General features: G+C 39.6%; 1 protein-coding gene and 1 long non-coding RNA gene across 4 annotated transcripts in view; one reads left to right on the top strand and one right to left on the bottom strand.

The window, feature by feature from the left end:
• Positions 1–22666, bottom strand: part of wdr11 (WD repeat domain 11) — a 105375-nt gene that overhangs the window by 30357 nt on the left and 52352 nt on the right. Inside the window, exons 11-17 of the mRNA XM_049481546.1 lie at positions 21094–21178; positions 16120–16226; positions 14329–14404; positions 13103–13211; positions 11216–11340; positions 2693–2840; positions 598–704 (exon numbers count right to left, since the gene is read on the bottom strand). Coding sequence (XP_049337503.1) covers positions 598–704; positions 2693–2840; positions 11216–11340; positions 13103–13211; positions 14329–14404; positions 16120–16226; positions 21094–21178 — 757 coding nt within the window. The remainder of the gene's footprint in view (positions 1–597; positions 705–2692; positions 2841–11215; positions 11341–13102; positions 13212–14328; positions 14405–16119; positions 16227–21093; positions 21179–22666) is intronic.
• Positions 3056–6515, top strand: LOC125802975 (uncharacterized). Of its 3 annotated transcripts, none has more exons than XR_007440023.1 (3): positions 3056–3145; positions 4839–4942; positions 5218–5252. It is a non-coding gene; the product is annotated as an uncharacterized LOC125802975 (long non-coding RNA). The 3 variants fall into 3 exon arrangements; XR_007440022.1 differs by lacking the exons at positions 3056–3145; positions 5218–5252 and adding exons at positions 3497–3587; positions 6478–6515; XR_007440021.1 differs by lacking the exon at positions 3056–3145 and adding an exon at positions 3497–3587.

A 22666-nucleotide genomic window follows, 5' to 3' on the forward strand; every position in this document is an offset into this window, starting at 1 on the left:
TCTTAATGTTTTGATGTTTAGTCATATTACTTGGATCTTTCAGTACTGTTAAAATTGATATTAAAGATTCACACGTCCAAATATGTTAAAAAATATACAGGCTTTCATAGAGTCTCTTAATTTTTTCACATGACTGTACGTTTATCATTTTTTTTCTGTTCTTTAAAAGTAAACAGCAAACACTCTGCCCCCCCTCTGTTTTGGAACATATGGCACAAGCAATTCAGCTAAATAACTGGGTGCTAACCCATGCAGAGACTGATTCACGAAAAGCTAAATTTTAAACTGTATTCAAAAAACAACTGAAAGCCAATGGAGTGAAGCCAGTACCAGAGTAATATGTTGTTTCCCGGATGTACCTGTTAAAATCCACTGCAGCATTTTGCACCAATTGTAGCTTAGCAACCAACAAATGACCAGCACCAATGTAAAGTAAACTACAATAATCGAGCCTTGTGGAAATAAATGCATTAATTACTATCTTAAAGTCAGAGAAAGTTAAAAGCGGCTTAACTTTCGAAAGCTTTCAAAACTGCTACTGCCTTCATCCGCTTGTCAAATTTAAATGTAAATTTAAAGTATGAAACACATCCATACCTGGAGAGACGGGCCTTCAGATCCCAGAAATTTAGGTTTCCATCCACGTCTCCTAAAACTAGAGTGTCACCCTTCCATGCAATGCAGGCAATGCTGCCCATGCTACCCTACAACAGAGCAGAGGGACTGTGGTTCACACACAATATTAACATATGAACTCACCACATTGCATGAATGTGTGAATATATCTACGCAGATGGGTGTGGTGGTCTGGAAAAGAGGTATGTTCAGGTAAAATCCTGGCGTATTGCAATCTTGGCAACAAATGAATTATGACACGGAAATTGGCTCTGTAAAATATTGTAAAACTATTGATTAATAATATGAGACTCTTAATAATAAACAGGGTATTAGGGTACATGAGGAAAAATACACCCAAAGCAGTTTCCATTTGAGGGACAGTCACAGGCAGGAACAACATGCTGGAGCCTGGCAGAAGAAGATTCAACTTCAACAGTTTGTTATTTGTGATGACTATTGAAAACTAGTGTCTGGTTGTGTCACACTGATCAAGTGGCCTTCTTTAGCTGGAAGACTCACAGAACTTTCAAAAATGTAAATATCTCTGTAAACTACATAAACATTGAGCTTCACTTAATGCAGGTGAACCTGTATTGAAAAAAATAAAACCAATATTGCAAACTAAAGCTACTAAACTGCATTAAAGCAGTGTCTCCTCAACTCTACATCTTCTAATCTTAAAACCTGCAGACAACTGGAAAAAAAATACTCAATGCTCCAAAAAGTAATATAACACAACTTATATAACATGTCCTTGGAATATAAAAACATTACAAAAATTACTAGTTTTAAAATTCAACATACAGTAAATACAAAAGGTTTTAATAGGCACTAACATTTCATTACATGGTAAAAGTTTTAATCCAAATGTACTAATGATCTGTGATCATCTGTAATGATGAATAAAGTAAAATATGAGTATATAGATATAGATTTTTCTTTCACCAATATCAAGAGAAATGTTTTATTCCAAACACATACTGTATACTGCTGAACTAAACCGTTATTCTGGTTTTCTAGAGGTATTGTGGAGTACTGCACATCTGTTCTCACAACACATGCAGATTTAATTCCATAAATTGTTAACAGTAAGCTGTTTTTATTACTTCTACAAAAAAACATCACAGCATAGGGTTATGTCTGAATTGCACTACAGGATTGTTTTACTTCCTAACTGATTTTTTTTTTTTTTTATAATTTTATTTCAAAATTTTCCCATTTTCTCCCCAATTTACACGGCCAATTACCCAGCCCACTCATTAGGACTCCCCCTATCACTAGTGATGCCCCAACACACCAGGAGGGTGAAGACTAACACATGCTTCTTCTGATACATGTGAAGTCAGCCTTCGCCTCTTTTCGAGCTGCTGCTGATGCAGCATTGCCGAGCAGTCAGCGCGCTCGGAGGAAAGCACAGCGGCTCGGCTCCAGTACATCAGCTCACAGACGCCCTGTGCTGCAGACATCACCATAGGAGTGATGTGGGGAGAGAGCGCCATCTACCCACCCAGAGGGAGCAGGGCCAATTTTGCTCCCTCTAACGCCGGCAGCTTGATGGCAAAGCTGCATGAGCGGGGGTTCGAACCTGCGACCTCCCGCTCATAGTGGCAGCGCTTTAGACCGCTGGACCACTCTGCACCCTTCCTAACTGATTTTTAAACTATTTTTTTTACAGATTTTTCTTCAGTTGTTAATTATCAACCTCCTCACACTACACCATCTGCCCTGAATAAAATAGATTACACAAGCCAAGCCAGCGTGGAAGTTTTATATTCTTAATCGGGTGGAGAAACTGCTCTGGAAGAAGATAAAATATATAAAGATTGGAATATAAACTCCACCCCCTACAGAATCATCTGAGAAGATAATCATTTACAATCATCCTGAAATAATGACACTTTCTCTGACTGTTGGGAAGAGCGAATAAGCCTTAAAATCAGCCTGATTATGCTGTAGTGTGAGACCTGCATTAGAGAATCTGAGGGAGGGCAAGAGCACAAGCAAGACACAGAAAAGAGACAGAATTTAATGAAGATACAGAAAAGCATGTGTGTGTGTGTGTGTGTGTGATTACATCAGGAGGAATGCGTGCTCCATCCTTTACACTGTTGCCTTCCACAGTGATGTGGTAAACCTGGCCATCTGTATCAGTAAAAACAAAGTGCTCCCGGGCAGATATACCCTGACTCATCTCTGCTTTACTCTCTGCCTCCTGCAGCAAGCTGAAATGGAGAGAAGCAGACAGGTATTATATAATCCATTAATCAATCTTTATTTACACTAAGGGTGACCCTCATTACAACCTAACCTAGCACCAAACAGAAGAATGTGGAAAAATAGGAAGTATACATTGAAGTTTCAAAAGTACAGTGTGTATAGTAAAATTAAAATGTTCAGCATCTGGTGTTACAGTGTGCAGTAGTGAGTGTTGTAGGGTTTGGTACAGTGTGCAGTAGTGAGTGTTGTAGGGTTTGGTACAGTGTGCAGTAGTGAGTGTTGTAAGGTTTGGTACAGTGTGCAGTAGTGAGTGTTGTAGGGTTTGGTACAGTGTGCAGTAGTGAGTGTTGTAGGGTTTGGTACAGTGTGCAGTAGTGAGTGTTGTAGGGTTTGGTACAGTGTGCAGTAGTGAGTGTTGTAGGGTTTGGTAAAGTGTGCAGTAGTGAGTGTTGTAGGGTTTGGTACAGTGTGCAGTAGTGAGTGTTGTAGGGTTTGGTACAGCGTGCAGTAGTGAGTGTTGTAGGGTTTGGTACAGCGTGCAGTAGTGAGTGTTGTAGGGTTTGGTACAGTGTGCAGTAGTGAGTGTTGTAGGGTTTGGTACAGTGTGCAGTAGTGAGTGTTGTAGGGTTTGGTACAGTGTGCAGTAGTGAGTGTTGTAGGGTTTGGTACAGTGTGCAGTAGTGAGTGTTGTAGGGTTTGGTACAGTGTGCAGTAGTGAGTGTTGTAAGGTTTGGTACAGTGTGCAGTAGTGAGTGTTGTAGGGTTTGGTACAGTGTGCAGTAGTGAGTGTTGTAGGGTTTGGTACAGTGTGCAGTAGTGAGTGTTGTAGGGTTTGGTACAGTGTGCAGTAATGAGTGTCGTAGGGTTTGGTACAGTGTGCAGTAGTGAGTGTTGTAGGGTTTGGTACAGTGTGCAGTAGTAGTGAATGTTGTAGGGTTTGGTACAGTGTGCAGTAGTGAGTGTTGTAGGGTTTGGTACAGTGTGCAGTAGTGAGTGTTGTAGGGTTTGGTAGAGTGTGCAGTAGTGAGTGTTGTAGGGTTTGGTACAGTGTGCAGTAGTGAGTGTTGTAGGGTTTGGTACAGTGTGCAGTAGTAATGAGTGTTGTAGGGTTTGGTACAGTGTGCAGTAGTGAGTGTTGTAGGGTTTGGTACAGTTTGCAGTAATGAGTGTTGTAGGGTTTGGTACAGTGTGCAGTAGTGAGTGTTGTAGGGTTTGGTTCAGTGTGCAGTAGTGAGTGTTGTAGGGTTTGGTACAGTGTGCAGTAGTAGTGAGTGTTGTAGGGTTTGGTACAGTGTGCAGTAGTAATGAGTGTTGTAGGGTTTGGTACAGTGTGCAGTAGTGAGTGTTGTAGGGTTTGGTACAGTGTGCAGTAGTGAGTGTTGTAGGGTTTGGTACAGTGTGCAGTAGTGAGTGTTGTAGGGTTTGGTACAGTGTGCAGTAGTGAGTGTTGTAGGGTTTGGTACAGTGTGCAGTAGTGAGTGTTGTAGGGTTTGGTACAGTGTGCAGTAGTAATGAGTGTTGTAGGGTTTGGTACAGTGTGCAGTAGTGAGTGTTGTAGGGTTTGGTACAGTGTGCAGTAGTGAGTGTTGTAGGGTTTGGTACAGTGTGCAGTAGTGAGTGTTGTAGGGTTTGGTACAGTGTGCAGTAGTAATGAGTGTTGTAGGGTTTGGTACAGTGTGCAGTAGTGAGTGTTGTAGGGTTTGGTACAGTGTGCAGTAATGAGTGTCGTAGGGTTTGGTACAGTGTGCAGTAGTGAGTGTTGTAGGGTTTGGTACAGTGTGCAGTAGTAGTGAATGTTGTAGGGTTTGGTACAGTGTGCAGTAGTGAGTGTTGTAAGGTTTGGTACAGTGTGCAGTAGTGAGTGTTGTAGGGTTTGGTACAGTGTGCAGTAGTGAGTGTTGTAGGGTTTGGTACAGTGTGCAGTAGTAATGAGTGTTGTAGGGTTTGGTACAGTGTGCAGTAGTAGTGAGTGTTGTAGGGTTTGGTACAGTGTGCAGTAGTAGTGAGTGTTGTAGGGTTTGGTACAGTGTGCAGTAGTGAGTGTTGTGGGTTTGGTACAGTGTGCAGTAGTGAGTGTTGTAGGGTTTGGTACAGTGTGCAGTAGTGAGTGTTGTAGGGTTTGGTAGAGTGTGCAGTAGTGAGTGTTGTAGGGTTTGGTACAGTGTGCAGTAGTGAGTGTTGTAGGGTTTGGTACAGTGTGCAGTAGTAATGAGTGTTGTAGGGTTTGGTACAGTGTGCAGTAGTGAGTGTTGTAGGGTTTGGTACAGTTTGCAGTAATGAGTGTTGTAGGGTTTGGTACAGTGTGCAGTAGTGAGTGTTGTAGGGTTTGGTTCAGTGTGCAGTAGTGAGTGTTGTAGGGTTTGGTACAGTGTGCAGTAGTAGTGAGTGTTGTAGGGTTTGGTACAGTGTGCAGTAGTAATGAGTGTTGTAGGGTTTGGTACAGTGTGCAGTAGTGAGTGTTGTAGGGTTTGGTACAGTGTGCAGTAGTGAGTGTTGTAGGGTTTGGTACAGTGTGCAGTAGTGAGTGTTGTAGGGTTTGGTACAGTGTGCAGTAGTGAGTGTTGTAGGGTTTGGTACAGTGTGCAGTAGTGAGTGTTGTAGGGTTTGGTACAGTGTGCAGTAGTGAGTGTTGTAGGGTTTGGTACAGTGTGCAGTAGTAGTGAATGTTGTAGGGTTTGGTACAGTGTGCAGTAGTGAGTGTTGTAAGGTTTGGTACAGTGTGCAGTAGTGAGTGTTGTAGGGTTTGGTACAGTGTGCAGTAGTGAGTGTTGTAGGGTTTGGTACAGTGTGCAGTAGTGAGTGTTGTAGGGTTTGGTACAGTGTGCAGTAGTGAGTGTTGTAGGGTTTGGTACAGTGTGCAGTAGTGAGTGTTGTAGGGTTTGGTACAGTGTGCAGTAGTGAGTGTTGTAGGGTTTGGTACAGTGTGCAGTAGTAATGAGTGTTGTAGGGTTTGGTACAGTGTGCAGTAGTGAGTGTTGTAGGGTTTGGTACAGTTTGCAGTAATGAGTGTTGTAGGGTTTGGTACAGTGTGCAGTATTGAGTGTTGTAGGGTTTGGTTCAGTGTGCAGTAGTGAGTGTTGTAGGGTTTGGTACAGTGTGCAGTAGTAGTGAGTGTTGTAGGGTTTGGTACAGTGTGTAGTAGTGAGTGTTGTAGGGTTTGGTACAGTGTGCAGTAGTGAGTGTTGTAGGGTTTGGTACAGTGTGCAGTAGTGAGTGTTGTAGGGTTTGGTACAGTGTGCAGTAGTAGTGAATGTTGAAGGGTTTGGTACAGTGTGCAGTAGTGAGTGTTGTAAGGTTTGGTACAGTGTGCAGTAGTGAGTGTTGTAGGGTTTGGTACAGTGTGCAGTAGTGAGTGTTGTAGGGTTTGGTACAGTTTGCAGTAGTGAGTGTTGTAGGGTTTGGTACAGTGTGCAGTAGTAATGAGTGTTGTAGGGTTTGGTACAGTGTGCAGTAGTAATGAGTGTTGTAGGGTTTGGTACAGTGTGCAGTAGTAGTGAGTGTTGTAGGGTTTGGTACAGTGTGCAGTAGTAGTGAGTGTTGTAGGGTTTGGTACAGTGTGCAGTAGTAGTGAGTGTTGTAGGGTTTGGTACAGTGTGCAGTAGTAGTGAGTGTTGTAGGGTTTGGTACAGTGTGCAGTAGTAGTGAGTGTTGTAGGGTTTGGTACAGTGTGCAGTAGTGAGTGTTGTAGGGTTTGGTACAGTGTGCAGTAGTAATGAGTGTTGTAGGGTTTGGTACAGTGTGCAGTAGTAATGAGTGTTGTAGGGTTTGGTACAGTGTGCAGTAGTGAGTGTTGTAGGGTTTGGTACAGTGTGCAGTAGTGAGTGTTGTAGGGTTTGGTACAGTGTGCAGTAGTAATGAGTGTTGTAGGGTTTGGTACAGTGTGCAGTAGTGAGTGTTGTAGGGTTTGGTACAGTGTGCAGTAGTAATGAGTGTTGTAGGGTTTGGTACAGTGTGCAGTAGTGAGTGTTGTAGGGTTTGGTACAGTGTGCAGTAGTGAGTGTTGTAGGGTTTGGTACAGTGTGCAGTAGTGAGTGTTGTAGGGTTTGGTACAGTGTGCAGTAGTGAGTGTTGTAGGGTTTGGAACAGTGTGCAGTAGTGAGTGTTGTAGGGTTTGGTACAGTGTGCAGTAGTGAGTGTTGTAGGGTTTGGTACAGTGTGCAGTAGTGAGTGTTGTAGGGTTTGGTACAGTGTGCAGTAGTGAGTGTTGTAGGGTTTGGTACAGTGTGCAGTAGTGAGTGTTGTAGGGTTTGGTACAGTGTGCAGTAGTAATGAGTGTTGTAGGGTTTGGTACAGTGTGCAGTAGTAATGAGTGTTGTAGGGTTTGGTACAGTGTGCAGTAGTGAGTGTTGTAGGGTTTGGTACAGTGTGCAGTAGTGAGTGTTGTAGGGTTTGGTACAGTGTGCAGTAGTGAGTGTTGTAGGGTTTGGTACAGTGTGCAGTAGTAATGAGTGTTGTAGGGTTTGGTACAGTGTGCAGTAGTGAGTGTTGTAGGGTTTGGTACAGTGTGCAGTAGTGAGTGTTGTAGGGTTTGGTACAGTGTGCAGTAGTGAGTGTTGTAGGGTTTGGAACAGTGTGCAGTAGTGAGTGTTGTAGGGTTTGATACAGTGTGCAGTAGTGAGTGTTGTAGGGTTTGGTACAGTGTGCAGTAGTGAGTGTTGTAGGGTTTGGTACAGTGTGCAGTAGTAATGAGTGTTGTAGGGTTTGGTACAGTGTGCAGTAGTGAGTGTTGTAGGGTTTGGTACAGTGTGCAGTAGTGAGTGTTGTAGGGTTTGGTACAGTGTGCAGTAGTGAGTGTTGTAGGGTTTGGTACAGTGTGCAGTAGTAATGAGTGTTGTAGGGTTTGGTACAGTGTGCAGTAGTAATGAGTGTTGTAGGGTTTGGTACAGTGTGCAGTAGTGAGTGTTGTAGGGTTTGGTACAGTGTGCAGTAGTGAGTGTTGTAGGGTTTGGTACAGTGTGCAGTAGTGAGTGTTGTAGGGTTTGGTACAGTGTGCAGTAGTGAGTGTTGTAGGGTTTGGTACAGTGTGCAGTAGTGAGTGTTGTAGGGTTTGGTACAGTGTGCAGTAGTAATGAGTGTTGTAGGGTTTGGTACAGTGTGCAGTAGTGAGTGTTGTAGGGTTTGGTACAGTGTGCAGTAGTGAGTGTTGTAGGGTTTGGTACAGTGTGCAGTAGTAATGAGTGTTGTAGGGTTTGGTACAGTGTGCAGTAGTAATGAGTGTTGTAGGGTTTGGTACAGTGTGCAGTAGTGAGTGTTGTAGGGTTTGGTACAGTGTGCAGTAGTGAGTGTTGTAGGGTTTGGTACAGTGTGCAGTAGTGAGTGTTGTAGGGTTTGGTACAGTGTGCAGTAGTGAGTGTTGTAGGGTTTGGTACAGTGTGCAGTAGTAATGAGTGTTGTAGGGTTTGGTACAGTGTGCAGTAGTGAGTGTTGTAGGGTTTGGTACAGTGTGCAGTAGTGAGTGTTGTAGGGTTTGGTACAGTGTGCAGTAGTAATGAGTGTTGTAGGGTTTGGTACAGTGTGCAGTAGTAATGAGTGTTGTAGGGTTTGGTACAGTGTGCAGAAGTAATGAGTGTTGTAGGGTTTGGTACAGTGTGCAGTAGTGAGTGTTGTAGGGTTTGGTACAGTGTGCAGTAGTGAGTGTTGTAGGGTTTGGTACAGTGTGCAGTAGTGAGTGTTGTAGGGTTTGGTACAGTGTGCAGTAGTAATGAGTGTTGTAGGGTTTGGTACAGTGTGCAGTAGTAATGAGTGTTGTAGGGTTTGGTACAGTGTGCAGTAGTGAGTGTTGTAGGGTTTGGTACAGTGTGCAGTAGTAATGAGTGTTGTAGGGTTTGGTACAGTGTGCAGTAGTAATGAGTGTTGTAGGGTTTGGTACAGTGTGCAGTAGTGAGTGTTGTAGGGTTTGGTACAGTGTGCAGTAGTGAGTGTTGTAGGGTTTGGTACAGTGTGCAGTAGTGAGTGTTGTAGGGTTTGGTACAGTGTGCAGTAGTGAGTGTTGTAGGGTTTGGTACAGTGTGCAGTAGTGAGTGTTGTAGGGTTTGGTACAGTGTGCAGTAGTAATGAGTGTTGTAGGGTTTGGTACAGTGTGCAGTAGTGAGTGTTGTAGGGTTTGGTACAGTGTGCAGTAGTGAGTGTTGTAGGGTTTGGTACAGTGTGCAGTAGTAATGAGTGTTGTAGGGTTTGGTACAGTGTGCAGTAGTAATGAGTGTTGTAGGGTTTGGTACAGTGTGCAGTAGTGAGTGTTGTAGGGTTTGGTACAGTGTGCAGTAGTGAGTGTTGTAGGGTTTGGTACAGTGTGCAGTAGTGAGTGTTGTAGGGTTTGGTACAGTGTGCAGTAGTGAGTGTTGTAGGGTTTGGTACAGTGTGCAGTAGTGAGTGTTGTAGGGTTTGGTACAGTGTGCAGTAGTAATGAGTGTTGTAGGGTTTGGTACAGTGTGCAGTAGTGAGTGTTGTAGGGTTTGGTACAGTGTGCAGTAGTGAGTGTTGTAGGGTTTGGTACAGTGTGCAGTAGTAATGAGTGTTGTAGGGTTTGGTACAGTGTGCAGTAGTGAGTGTTGTAGGGTTTGGTACAGTGTGCAGTAGTGAGTGTTGTAGGGTTTGGTACAGTGTGCAGTAGTAATGAGTGTTGTAGGGTTTGGTACAGTGTGCAGTAGTAATGAGTGTTGTAGGGTTTGGTACAGTGTGCAGTAGTGAGTGTTGTAGGGTTTGGTACAGTGTGCAGTAGTGAGTGTTGTAGGGTTTGGTACAGTGTGCAGTAGTAATGAGTGTTGTAGGGTTTGGTACAGTGTGCAGTAGTGAGTGTTGTAGGGTTTGGTACAGTGTGCAGTAGTAATGAGTGTTGTAGGGTTTGGTACAGTGTGCAGTAGTAATGAGTGTTGTAGGGTTTGGTACAGTGTGCAGTAGTGAGTGTTGTAGGGTTTGGTACAGTGTGCAGTAGTGAGTGTTGTAGGGTTTGGTACAGTGTGCAGTAGTGAGTGTTGTAGGGTTTGGTACAGTGTGCAGTAGTGAGTGTTGTAGGGTTTGGTACAGTGTGCAGTAGTAATGAGTGTTGTAGGGTTTGGTACAGTGTGCAGTAGTAATGAGTGTTGTAGGGTTTGGTACAGTGTGCAGTAGTGAGTGTTGTAGGGTTTGGTACAGTGTGCAGTAGTGAGTGTTGTAGGGTTTGGTACAGTGTGCAGTAGTGAGTGTTGTAGGGTTTGGTACAGTGTGCAGTAGTGAGTGTTGTAGGGTTTGGTACAGTGTGCAGTAGTGAGTGTTGTAGGGTTTGGTACAGTGTGCAGTAGTGAGTGTTGTAGGGTTTGGTACAGTGTGCAGTAGTGAGTGTTGTAGGGTTTGGTACAGTGTGCAGTAGTGAGTGTTGTAGGGTTTGGTACAGTGTGCAGTAGTGAGTGTTGTAGGGTTTGGTACAGTGTGCAGTAGTAATGAGTGTTGTAGGGTTTGGTACAGTGTGCAGTAGTGAGTGTTGTAGGGTTTGGTACAGTGTGCAGTAGTGAGTGTTGTAGGGTTTGGTACAGTGTGCAGTAGTAATGAGTGTTGTAGGGTTTGGTACAGTGTGCAGTAGTGAGTGTTGTAGGGTTTGGTACAGTGTGCAGTAGTATATATGTATGGTTTTATATACCATGTGAATTTGGTCTTCGTATGTAAAAAAGTGTGACCTACGTGGGCGTTCAAATTTTTCCTCATTTATTTCCTATGGGGGAAAAAGCGGAAGTTTACAAAGTTTATGAAAACCGATGATACGATATATCGCTTCAAAAAGCACAAGCTAACTAATTGAGTATAGTTCCGACGATACTGCAAAATTTCGTAATTCTACGTTAAAAGCTGTATGAGGAGTAGTTGATTAAATTGTGCGGATAGAATAATAAGAATAAGAAGATAATGAAGAACAATAAGTTGGCTTTTCCAAGCCAACTTAATAAGTAAGTAGATAAAATAAATAAGTAGTAAAATAAGTAATAAGTAGAAAAACCAGAAAGAATAAAATCAACAAATATTTCTGTAAAAGTACATTCACATAAGAGCTAGGCAATGCTCAAGAAGAGATATCAAAAGGCATCCAAAGAACACTTCAGTTTTTCAGCTGCTTCGCTGGATGGATTCAGCAGATCAGTAAAAAACTGAAGTAGCTGAAAACAGAAGAACTTTACTGGGATAGAGGTGGGAACATCACTGGTATAAATATTGAATTAAATTTATGTTGTCCCATGGGCCTGTCAATCAGGTATTTCTGAGCCCAGCTTGTAGCATTTTCCCCAAAAGTCCATGTTTTTAGACAATTGTTTTAACAACAATTCTGTGTGTGTGTGTGTGTGTGTGTGTGTGAGACAGTGTGAGACAGACAATTGACCCAAGATGACCTGGAGATGACTGGATGTGGTCTGACCTGATAACAGAAGACTCAATGCTGCTCTGTTCAGCATCTGAGAGCGTAGTCTGTCTGGCCATGGCTTCTCGTGCTGCCATTTGTTTCTTTTTCAGACTTTTGAGGTTGTGAGATGGAGACCATTCCTGTTATGCACACAGAAAAAGAAAATTACCTTCATACAAAACTGCATGCTTTCAAATGTACAGACAAAAATATGATTTTACAACTAAATCACAACTAAACCTTACATTTAGGTTTATATACTTTGTCAGTTTGGCCAAAAATCTAGAATTTATCTCATACATTTGTGGCAAAAGTTTTGGCACTGTCAGACAGTATAACAGCCTCTTCTCTCAGTAGACAGTATTCACGGTTTATTTATATGCACAATCAAACTGTGTCCCTGCTGTGGGATAAATACATTTTTTTTTTATTTTATCTCTTATCTCACGCATTTTTCTAACAATGCACAGCTTCTTATAGAACATTGTGGCAATGGACGTAGCTAGCTCATAAACCTTAAAATTTGAAAACCTTAAAAACCCTATGATGTATTGCAATATGAATATTTTGTTCTACCCTTAATGTTAAAACAGGAACTTTGTATCAGTGTTTTTCTCTATACACCCTCATGGTTCTCACCTCCACCAACCCACTTTTTCAAACTTTACTACATTATACACCCTTTCTTGCCCCTAGATTATTTATAGGGCCTGTAACACTAATACTGCCATACAACTGCCAAAACTTAATTAATGGAAAAGTGTGGAAATACACCCAGCCACACACACAAACACACAAACATGATACGGGCCCTGCTCATTAGAAGCTGGTGCTATAGATATTTACCCAGAGGGTGCAATTAAATGGAAATGAGCTGGAACATGGAGCTGTGGAAAGGCATGTATTATTAACATTATTGTGGGGCTTATTTGATAGCTGTCTTCAGTAGCAGAGTTGTTGGCCCTGCAGTAACAGCTGGACAGCAGCTCTCACCTCTTTATGAAACTGCATGATGAAAAAATGAAGTGCGGCTTTAGACTTTTGATTGTTGTCTCCAAATAGCCACAATAAATATGGTGGATGATGAAAAAATGATGATTTTACAGTGTTCCTGGGGATGCTCAAAGCTTGGGATATATTTTATAATTTAACCTTGCTTTAAACTTCTCCACAACTTTATCTCTGGCTTGTCTGGTGAGTTCCTTGGTCTTCATGATGCTGTTTGTTCACTATTGTTTTTCTAACAAACCACTAAGGCCTTCACAGAACAGGCGTATTTATACTGAGACAAAATTACACACAGCTGGACCAAAGCTGAATTTACACTGAACACAGAACTCACCACTGCACTTTAAAACACATTGTTTGCGGTGGGATGTGCAGTCTGTAAATATCTCTGTGTAGGGGTGTGACGAGATCTCGTGGCACGAGATCTCATAAGATTGACGTGACGATATTTGTGAGCGATATATGTGAGAGAAATCAGTCTGTTAAGTTTGCGTCACATGATGTCAAATAAAACTCTAGTTTTCAAGCCATTTTTATATTTTGACGTTTTCTTTAAAATTTTATTTTTAAATCTCGTCTCGTCTCGTTCTCATGAACCCAGTATCGTGTCTCGTCACACCCCTATCTCTGTGTGAGAACGGAGTCTGGCACAGCAGACTATATTATATATTATATTATATTATATAAGTAATTACTTAAATTTTAACGTTTGCGTGTAAATATATACACACTTTTAAATAGATATACTGAGAGCACCGCCCACTTTTGTGTCCAACCAGCAAACGCCACACGCCCAGGAGTGGTGAGCACAGTGCAGATCAAGTGAAGGTACTAGGCCACTACACTTTTTTTCATTTCCATTTTCCCCAAACACACACACAAACTAATCTTTACCAAAGCAGTAACGGTGGGAAAATTTTTAGCCATCTCACGCAGCAAGGTCCCCGTGCGAACGTCCCATAGTTCCAGAGGTTTGTCTCTAAACACCACCACCAGATACTGCCTGCAAAGACCAGAATTAACAAGCAATTTTACATTGCAACACTCTAACTCTGTTCTACAATGCATTCCATTTTATTGTGCAAATTTGATTGAAGTGTCATAAAAAAAATTGTTTTGTTTCTCAATTAAACTCAGGAATGTTGTTGTGTCTCAGGGCTCTTTGGATCACTGAAATCAATCTCAGACACCTGTGATAATTGGTTTGCCAGGTGAGCCCAATTAAAGGAAAACTACTTAAGAAAAATGTTCCGCATTATTAAGCAGGCAGGCCACAGGTTTCAAGCAACAGGGGAAAGAAAAAGGATATCACTGCTGCGGAAAAGAGTGAAAAAGTGCAATGCCTTGGACAAGGTATGAAAACATTAGATATTTCACAAAAAACTTTAGCATGATCATCGTACTGTGAAGAGATTTGTGGCTGATTCAGAGCACAGATGGGTTTGTGCAGAGAGATAAAGGCAAAATGAGGAAGGTTTCTGCCAGGCAAGTTCTTCGGATTAAGAGAGCAGCTGCTAAAATGCCACTACAAACCAGCAAACAGGTATTTGAAGCTGCTGGTGCCTCTGGAGTCCCACGAATCTTAAGTTGTACGATCCTTGCTGTGGTGCATAAACCTATTATTCAGCCATCCCTAAAAAGAGCAGAAGACTCTAACCAGAAGACTAATTTCCAAACAGTCTTGTTTAATGATGTGCAACCCTGAATGGTCTAGATGGATGGAGTAGTGGGTGGTTGGTGGATGGCCACCATGTCCCAAGAAGGCTGTCACGTCAGCAAGGAGGGGGAGGAGTCATGTTTTTGGTCTCTAAAACTCTCCAAAAACTCACAAGTTCAATGGATGCAAGATTTTTTAATGCTAATGCCAATGACAAGAATTTTGTTTATTAGAGTTTTTTTTTTTTTTTTTTAGTGTTAACATTTCTCTAAATGTTTTAGAGAGAAAGAAGAATATCCAGGTATGGTGGTATTTGGCTCTTCATTTATTTGTTTTGTGCTTCAATGATATGATTGTGTTTCATAATAAATATTAATTGCTTGAGATCTATCAATCAACATACAAAGTCCTTTTGTGTTAAACGTTTTGTGCCAGAATGTGAATACAAGGTGCGTTTGCTCACTTGAGATGGGATACTTTTATCATTTCAATTGCTGGTTCATCATTCCCACGTTCACCTCGAAAGGCAAAACACCTGCCTGTGTGTGAAGAGAGAGAGAGAGAAAAACATAAAACTGCAGGAATTTGTCCATGTAGGACAGCCTACCATGTCATTGCATGGTCCTGACAATAAGCCATGATAAAAATCACAACAATAATCTAAACAGAGTCTGTTTATGTACACAGTTCTAATACACAGGCTGAGAAAAAGAAGGCATTTCAAAATAAGGACAAATCAATATTTTGCTAATTAACGTTAATTAAAAGACTTAAACAAAATGTCATCAGTCACTGATTGATTGAAATATTACAAATTTACAAAACAATAAGGAAACAAGCACCATTTTATCCACTGTTTACTAACAGCTTCAATTTATATTTTGCTCTGGCAGTGAGCCCTCCACTAACCAAGAGCACCCAGAACCCATATAGTGAAAGTCAAACGGAGTATCAAACTTTGCACAACAATGTGGAAGAGGGTATGCTTACATAGGGCACCTTAAAAATACCAAATTGGAGCAGTGGGGCGAGGATAATCAACGCCATGCTTTGCTGCCTGAAGGGACATCAACGAAAAAATGAATTCACAAGATGGATGATGCAACAGGACAACGACCCAAAATCCCAAAAAGTAAATCAACTACCGAATGGCTTCAACAGAATAAAATACACATTCTGGAGTGGCCCAGTCAAAGTCCTCGACCCAGAGGAGATGATGTGTGGCATGACCTCAACAGAGCGATTCACACCAGATATACAATATTGTTGAACTGTCCGGACCAATCAAAAGCACTCAAAACCCGAGAAAACATAAAAACAAAAGTAATCGGCCCTTTAATCAAGCATTTAAATGGCTTTTTAAAAGGTAAATAAGAGGGTTTTTTGGGGATCAAAAGCATGAATTCAGCTGTAACTGGAAATATCTGTGCAAAACTATGCTGGACTGAGGTGCACAGCTTTCGACACATGCGTTTACAAGCACATGCCCAAACCATTTGGATAGAGGACATGCGGTAACCTTGTGTTTACTTCTGCCCCCCCCTCACACTCCCCCACCCCTCGTGCTTCTTAGGTAGCGGCAGCCTGTCACTTACACAGACACAGAGGCAGCACTGTGTATCTACTTCTTGTGTCAAGAATCAAAACATTGCAACATAACCGGTTTGATTTAATTGCCTTAAGTGACGATGCAGCCCTAGCAGTGATTTACATATTTTGCAATTTGATTACCTGAAATGCAAGGAGGAAATATATGCATCATGTTTAACATAAATACTACATGAAAGGCTGAAAGTGGCTGCTTACTATTCGCGTATAAACAAATTAAACGAAATTAAATGGAAACAATAACTTACAAATCACTTGAAAGGGTGCTGTTGGTTTACAAAAAACTGCTGTTATGTAAGAACTAAAAGTCTAAATTGTAATTGAGAATCACTGATATTTTTGAGAAATATTGAGATGAGTATTTATTAAACATTTAAGTTCTTGTTTAATCAGACTGTGTTCACAGGTTGCACAGTGTTGATTTTTAAAAGTTGTACTGAAAAATGATAGGTTCCAATAAATCCATTTAAAGCTTGTTTTATCCTTTCTTCTATCGAACAAGTGAAATTACTCTAAATCTTAATCCAAATGTCCATTTTTCAGTGGAAGAATGTAACTGGCATGAGACATGAATGACAGTGTTACAGAAGAATGGCTTATATTTTGCTGATGTGTGCGAAGATATAAAAATGTATGTGTGTGTCACCTGTACGTAAGTCCACGTGCTGGAGCTCATTTCTCACTAGCCCCATGTTGTTCGGAGAAGAGGTGGCAAAGGACAGGAAGCTGGTCAGACTAACCCACTCAATTCCTCTGTACGAGAATGTGAAAGAATAGAACAAAGAAAAAAAGAGAGGAGAGAGAAATATATGATGGTATTAATAAGAAAATGAAAGTGAACAGTTGTAAATGTACCTCTCCAAGATATACAAGGTGTTTAATACTTTATGTAAATATATATATATATATATATATATATATATATATATATACGTATATACGTATATATATATATACACAGTGGTGTGAAAAAGTGTTTGTGCCCTTCTTGATTTTTTGCATGTTAGTCACACAAATGTTTCGGAACATCAAACCAATTTAAACATTAGTCAAAGACAACACAGATAAACACAAAATGCTGTTTTTAAATGAAGGTGTTTATTATTAAGGGAGAAAAAAAAATCCAAACCTACATGTGAAAAAGTGATTTCCCCTAGGGTCATTTATGACCCAACATCGCGATGGATGGTAATCATTGCGATGCCACGCCCACTTTTTGGTTTTTCCAGAAACATGCACTGACCTTCTTAAGGTCTCCTTCACCTAAAACTTTAGTAGGGATTGTACAGAAAATTATCAAATCAGGTATATAATTACAGTCTGGGATGAAAATTAAAATACCCTACTGCTACAAATATGCCTAATTGGCATATTATTATATTATTTATTATTATTCTATTATTATTAAGATATTATTATTATTTCTAGGTTATAGCTTTCTTCATTTTTTTTTCTACATGTCTGTATTAATTTTAAACATTTCATGTTATTCACGCGAATAGAATAAGCCTGTTCCCTGTGCGTCGGGAAACTTGCTCATACTCAACCAGTGTTGGGCACTTTAGTTATAGTTACTAGTTACTTCTCCAAAAAAGTTACTGAGTTACTCCACTATAAAAGTAACTAGTTACCAGTAAAAGTAACTATTGACTTACTTTTGTTAGTCGCCTCTTAAAAAATGTACAAAAGAAAATAAATTATGTAATTTCTATTCTTATTAGGAAAATAACAAACAAAAATAAACCCATAATGTTGACAAAAAATAATCTAACGAATTTCAAAACATAGAAACGAAAAAGGATAAAATGGTATTAATATAACATAGTATAATATAACAGCTGGATCAAACAGTTTAGCTTCAGTGATACGATTAAAAAACAAAAAAAGTTTTAATAAATAAGGTCCTATCAAGTGAAGTAAAATATATGGTATTAAAAGGTATTAAATTCACATATTTATTGATAGTTAATCAAGAGAAATCAGGCAAAATGCGCCGCGCCGCGCTGCGCTCTCTCTCTCACTCTCTCTTTCGCAGCACGGAGCTGAATTTAGCTGAAAATAGCGCGAGGCTAAAAATAATATAACAACTCAGTTTAGTTAAATAAATTAAGATGAGTGAGGACCTGTAAAGTTAATCAAATATTGTCAAATATAAAGGATAGTTTGAGGTTTTGGGGAGCTGTTTCAATTATTTGAAACTGAAACTAACTGAAAGTGATATTATTCTGTGCACTAATAGATAGCCTTTTATATTAATTTTTTTTAATTCATTTCAAATATTTTTAGTATTTTATTGATCAAACAACCCCCCTGCCAAAGAGTTTCTAGACTTCCATAGTTATATAGTGAGTTTTACTGGGTGCTATACCAAGCTCTTAACCGCTGAGGGGAACAAGAAGTTTGAGTGTTATGTTCTGTAACTGTCTCAACCTAGGTACCGGGCTGTTTTCACATGTTATGTAGTTTTGTTGGCTATGCCACATTTTAACCTCTGAGGGGAAACAGATAAGATTGAGTGTTATGTTCTGTAACCGCTAGTGTAGACTATGTTTTGGACCGCTGAACATCTCAACCTAGGTTTTATGCTCATATCTCCTATCACTGAACTATTTAACCAGACCTGGTTTTATTATACAGATTCTAATTATCAGTAAGTGTGCTACTGATAATAGTTAACTGGTAATTCGATCTAGGAGGTATTTATAAAATGGAGTCAGATTAGTTTAAATTAGTATCTCATCTAAGTTTCATCTAAAGTACCGGAAAGACGGAATACGCATTAGGAGGACAAGGCATAGGCCTGTTGTCTCCTCCCCTACAAAGTCTATCAGTCTGGAAAGTTTTTTTTTCCAAAGCATTGGGAATCCAGCAAACAAGCACAAATCCACTGTCCACAAATGGCGAAGACATGGAACAGTTTTGAACCTTCCCAGGAGTGGCCGACCGCCCAAAATTACCGCAAGAGCGCAACGATGACTCATCCAAGAGGTCACAAAAGACCCCACAACATCATTCAAAGACCTGCAGGCCTCACTTGCCTCATTTAGGGTCAGTGTTCATTCCTGTTCAAAACATTATACCAACAGTAAAACATGGTGGTGGTAGTGTGATGGTCTGGGGCTGTTTTGCTGCTTCAGGGCCTGGAAGGCTTGCTGTGATTACTGGAACTATGAATTCTGCTGTCTACCAAAAGATCCCAAAGGAGAATGTCCGACCATCTGTTTGTGACCTCAAGCTGAAACGAACTTGGGTTCTGCAGCAGGACAATAATCCAAAACACACCAGCAAGTCCACCTCTGAATGGCTGAAGAAAAACAAAGTGAAGACTTTGTGGCCTAGTCAAAGTCCTGAGCTGAATCAGATTGAGATGCTGTGGCATGACCTAAAAAAAGGCCAAAATTCCTCCACAGTGCTGTAAAAGACTCATTGCAAGTTATCGCAAACGCTTGGTTGCAGTTGTTGTTGCTAAGGGTGACCCGACCAGCTATTAGGTTTAGGGGGCAATCACTTTTTCACCCAGGGCCATGTAGGTTTGGAATTTTTCTCCCATAATAATAAACACCTTCATTTAAAAATAAATTTTGTGTTTACCTGTGTTGTCTTTGACTAATATTTAAATTGGTTTGATGTTCAGAAACATTTAAGTGTGAAAAACATGCAAAAAATCAGGAAATTAGGAAGGGGGCAAACACTTTTTCACACCGCTGTATATTTTCTTTTTTTACTTCCAGAAACTGCTTTTCACTGAGCAAGGCAAGCACTGTGCATTATGCAAAATGTTCAAAGATGGTCTACTGTAACCGTTTTTCAAAAAAAAAATATTATTTCTTTAATTTATTTTCAACATTGCAGATGAATACTAAAGACATAAAAACAATAAGGGACACATATGGAATTACATAGATTTAATGGAATTCCTCCTGATAATCTCCTGACCTAAACCCAACTGAGATGGTGATTAGAGGTGATTTGGGATGAGCTGGAGCTTCACAGTGTGAAGGAAAGCAGGAACTTTTGTTCAGCACCTCCAGGAACTTTTTCTAGATGTTGAAAAAAAAAGACTATTCCAGGTGACTCTTCCTCATGAGGACATTGAGATTAAAATAACAAGAGTGTGCAGATCTGTCCTCAAAGATAAATGTGCTACTCAGAAGAACCTATAAAGTATAAAACATTCTGGATTGTTTATAAGATAAAATAATAATAATAAAAAATAAAACACACTGAATGAAAAGAGGTGTCCAAATTTTGACTGGTACTGTATGTTAAACAGACCCATAATGTATACATACTTTATGCACTGTGCATCAGACTTTTCCACCAAAATGTTTTTAATGTTATCTTTGTTATGGATTATTAAGACTCCAGACTCGAGTCTCCAGTGTGAGAAGATCATTATGGTTTGCCAAAACCAAGTAGTGAAGATAAAACTAAAAGAAAACAGAAGGGAAGATCTAGGGAGATGAGTGGTGAGGGTAAACTGGATGCCGGTCAGAAGAATTCTGAGTGAGAGGAGAAAGTAGAGCACTAGCATAGGCTTTGGTGTTGAGACTTAATGCGATGATAAATGGTCACATGATTAATTAGCCCACTTTGAAATCATGAAAGTGATATGGAAATGCAGCTCTCCCTGGAATAAGACCAGAAGATCCAGACCCTCTTCCACTCAGTGTATGTTTGTGTCAGGCTTTATGTGTTTGTAGACTACATGTCCATCATTCCCATAGAGACAGTAAAAAACCCAGCTAAAGACAAGCAGCAAGAAGATGAAGGAGGGAACATGACAGAGTGAGGACTTCAGAGAGAAAGATAATATAGCTTTTAATATAGCTCAAGACCAGAGAGTCATTTTAAAGAAACCCTTCATCAAAACAGGCTAACACTGCTGTAATGAGTAACATCTCTTAGTGGCAGAGAGTGTACAAGCTGCTGTTTTTTTGGGACAAGATTAGAGGAATCTGACTAATTATAAAAGTTATATCACTGTAAGTATGATCATTCTGAATAGCTTAAATTCAGTCCATCTATCACTTTTACTTCAATAATAATAATAACAATAATACTTAAGTAATAATGAAGACTAATAATATTCAAATGCCTTTCTAAGTCTTTGCAAATTACTGTACATTCTGTTTACATTATACAAAATTTAAACAGGTAGTAACTGCATATAAACAAACTTACCATTACTAACCTTATTTTTTTTCCATAGCACAGAAATCTTTAAATCAAGAAACTGAACTCAATATAAAGTAGGCCTCTCCTAGTAAAAGCTGAAGATGTTGGGTGTGCATGTAAAGGCACTGTTCTAATAAGGAGAGGCCTAATATCAAGTGAATGATTGCTGTTTGTTTCCAAACAATTGACTAATCATATAAATTATTCAATCTTAAAAAGAAATGAGACAAAGGCTGCTGGTGCATTCCTGAGCTGCACAACTAGAAAGTTAAGTATCTTGAATAAAAAAGTCTAAACCTTATTTTAATCCTTATAAACTGGAGAGATTTCCAGTTAATGAGATTTCAGTTCTTAAATGCTGTACGTAAAATAACAGAACGACAAATACTGGCTTGAGTATTTTTCTTAAAACATCACAGGAAACAAAAACCATATGCCTCACCTGACTTCACAGGAATGGACACTCAGCTCTTTGTGCAGAAGACCACTGGTCAGGTTATACACCAGCACAGAGCCGTTGCTTGTACCTAGAGGAAAGCAAGGAAAAATCACATTAATTCTGTAATCAGCACAACAGAAACAGCCTTTCCTCAAAATCGTGTTACCTGCTTTACTTTGGGCAGTAAAAACTAATAAGAAATCATCAATGTGTAAAAAGAGGAAATTATAACTAAACTGTGAAACACCATGATAAGGTTACAAAGCCAGTATCTCTCTATTAGGTAACATTCTGGACACACAACCAATGTGCAGATCATTTGGTCTACTTACCAGTGACTTAATCTATATCTTTATTTAAACTTGGATTATACTGATGGTGACCCTTATTTACGACGTAGCCATAACTCTTCCTTTTTTTTGTATTTATCTTGATATCTATTTTGTTCTATTCTATTTTTATTGACTTCTTTTATTTTGTTATCTATATTTATCTTTTTTAACAACTGCTCTCGGGTGTAAACTGGACCGTGGGATCAAAATTTCGCTCCCCCTTATGCACCACATGTGATGCGAATGACAATTAAGTCTCCTTGAATAACTATACAAAAATATGTACTGACAGTGTCAGAAACAGTTTACCATAATTTCTGGGCTATTGAGGGCACCCGAATATAAGCCTCACTTTTAATTAAAAAGGCTGTGTATACAAATAACATTTCGTGCCGCAAACAGTGCTGCAACACTGCTGGTTTATTAAAAGATACAGTAGGCTCCCAGGAAAAGTCACAAGAATACAGTCGTAATATTAAAAGGGAAAAGTAACTTAATCACTCAACTGGGCTGCTATATTAAGAAGATTAAAAGGAAAGGTGCATTTTCTGCTCATGATCTGCTACAAAGCTGCTGTGATTACCATTAGTTTATTAATGCTCAAATGTTACTGTTACATAATACAGTGTCTAGATTTTGTAATCCGTCACTACCAGTAGCTTAGCCTATACTGCGTGTCGGCTTCTGCACTGCTTTACTTTAGTTATTGCGATCAAAGAAACGTAAATACAAACAATTTCAGTCATGAATAAAGAAAATAAACATGATATGCGTGATACAATATGGAATTGTGTTTATTGACTTAAATTTAACTGTGCAATGTAAAATTGATGAAAGAAATTTTTTTTGGGACAGTTCTATAAATAACTTATGTAAGACCTGCTTTAAATGTGCTTTAAAACAATATATACAATTCAAATTGCTTGTAATAATAATACAAATTTTAAGATGTTTATTTAAGTGGGCAGTTTATATTTTAATTTTGACCAATCTGATCATTTGTTCCAAATGTGTTTTAGATGTGACCAAATGTAATTGTAACATGTAGAAATTTAAGATCATGATATTACACTAAAAACAGTTATCCTTTTCACAAAATTTGTAAGCCTAATATAAATTTATGGGATTGTAAAAAGGGTGTTGTTGAATGTAATTTCTTTAAAACCATTTATAAAGAAAATAAAAGCTCAATAAGTAACAGCGGAATACCTTTGCGAAGCATCGCGCACTTTGCCAACCCGTCT

The sequence above is a fragment of the Astyanax mexicanus genome, chromosome 7, assembly GCF_023375975.1.
Source record: "Astyanax mexicanus isolate ESR-SI-001 chromosome 7, AstMex3_surface, whole genome shotgun sequence".
Classification (NCBI taxonomy): domain Eukaryota; kingdom Metazoa; phylum Chordata; class Actinopteri; order Characiformes; family Acestrorhamphidae; genus Astyanax; species Astyanax mexicanus.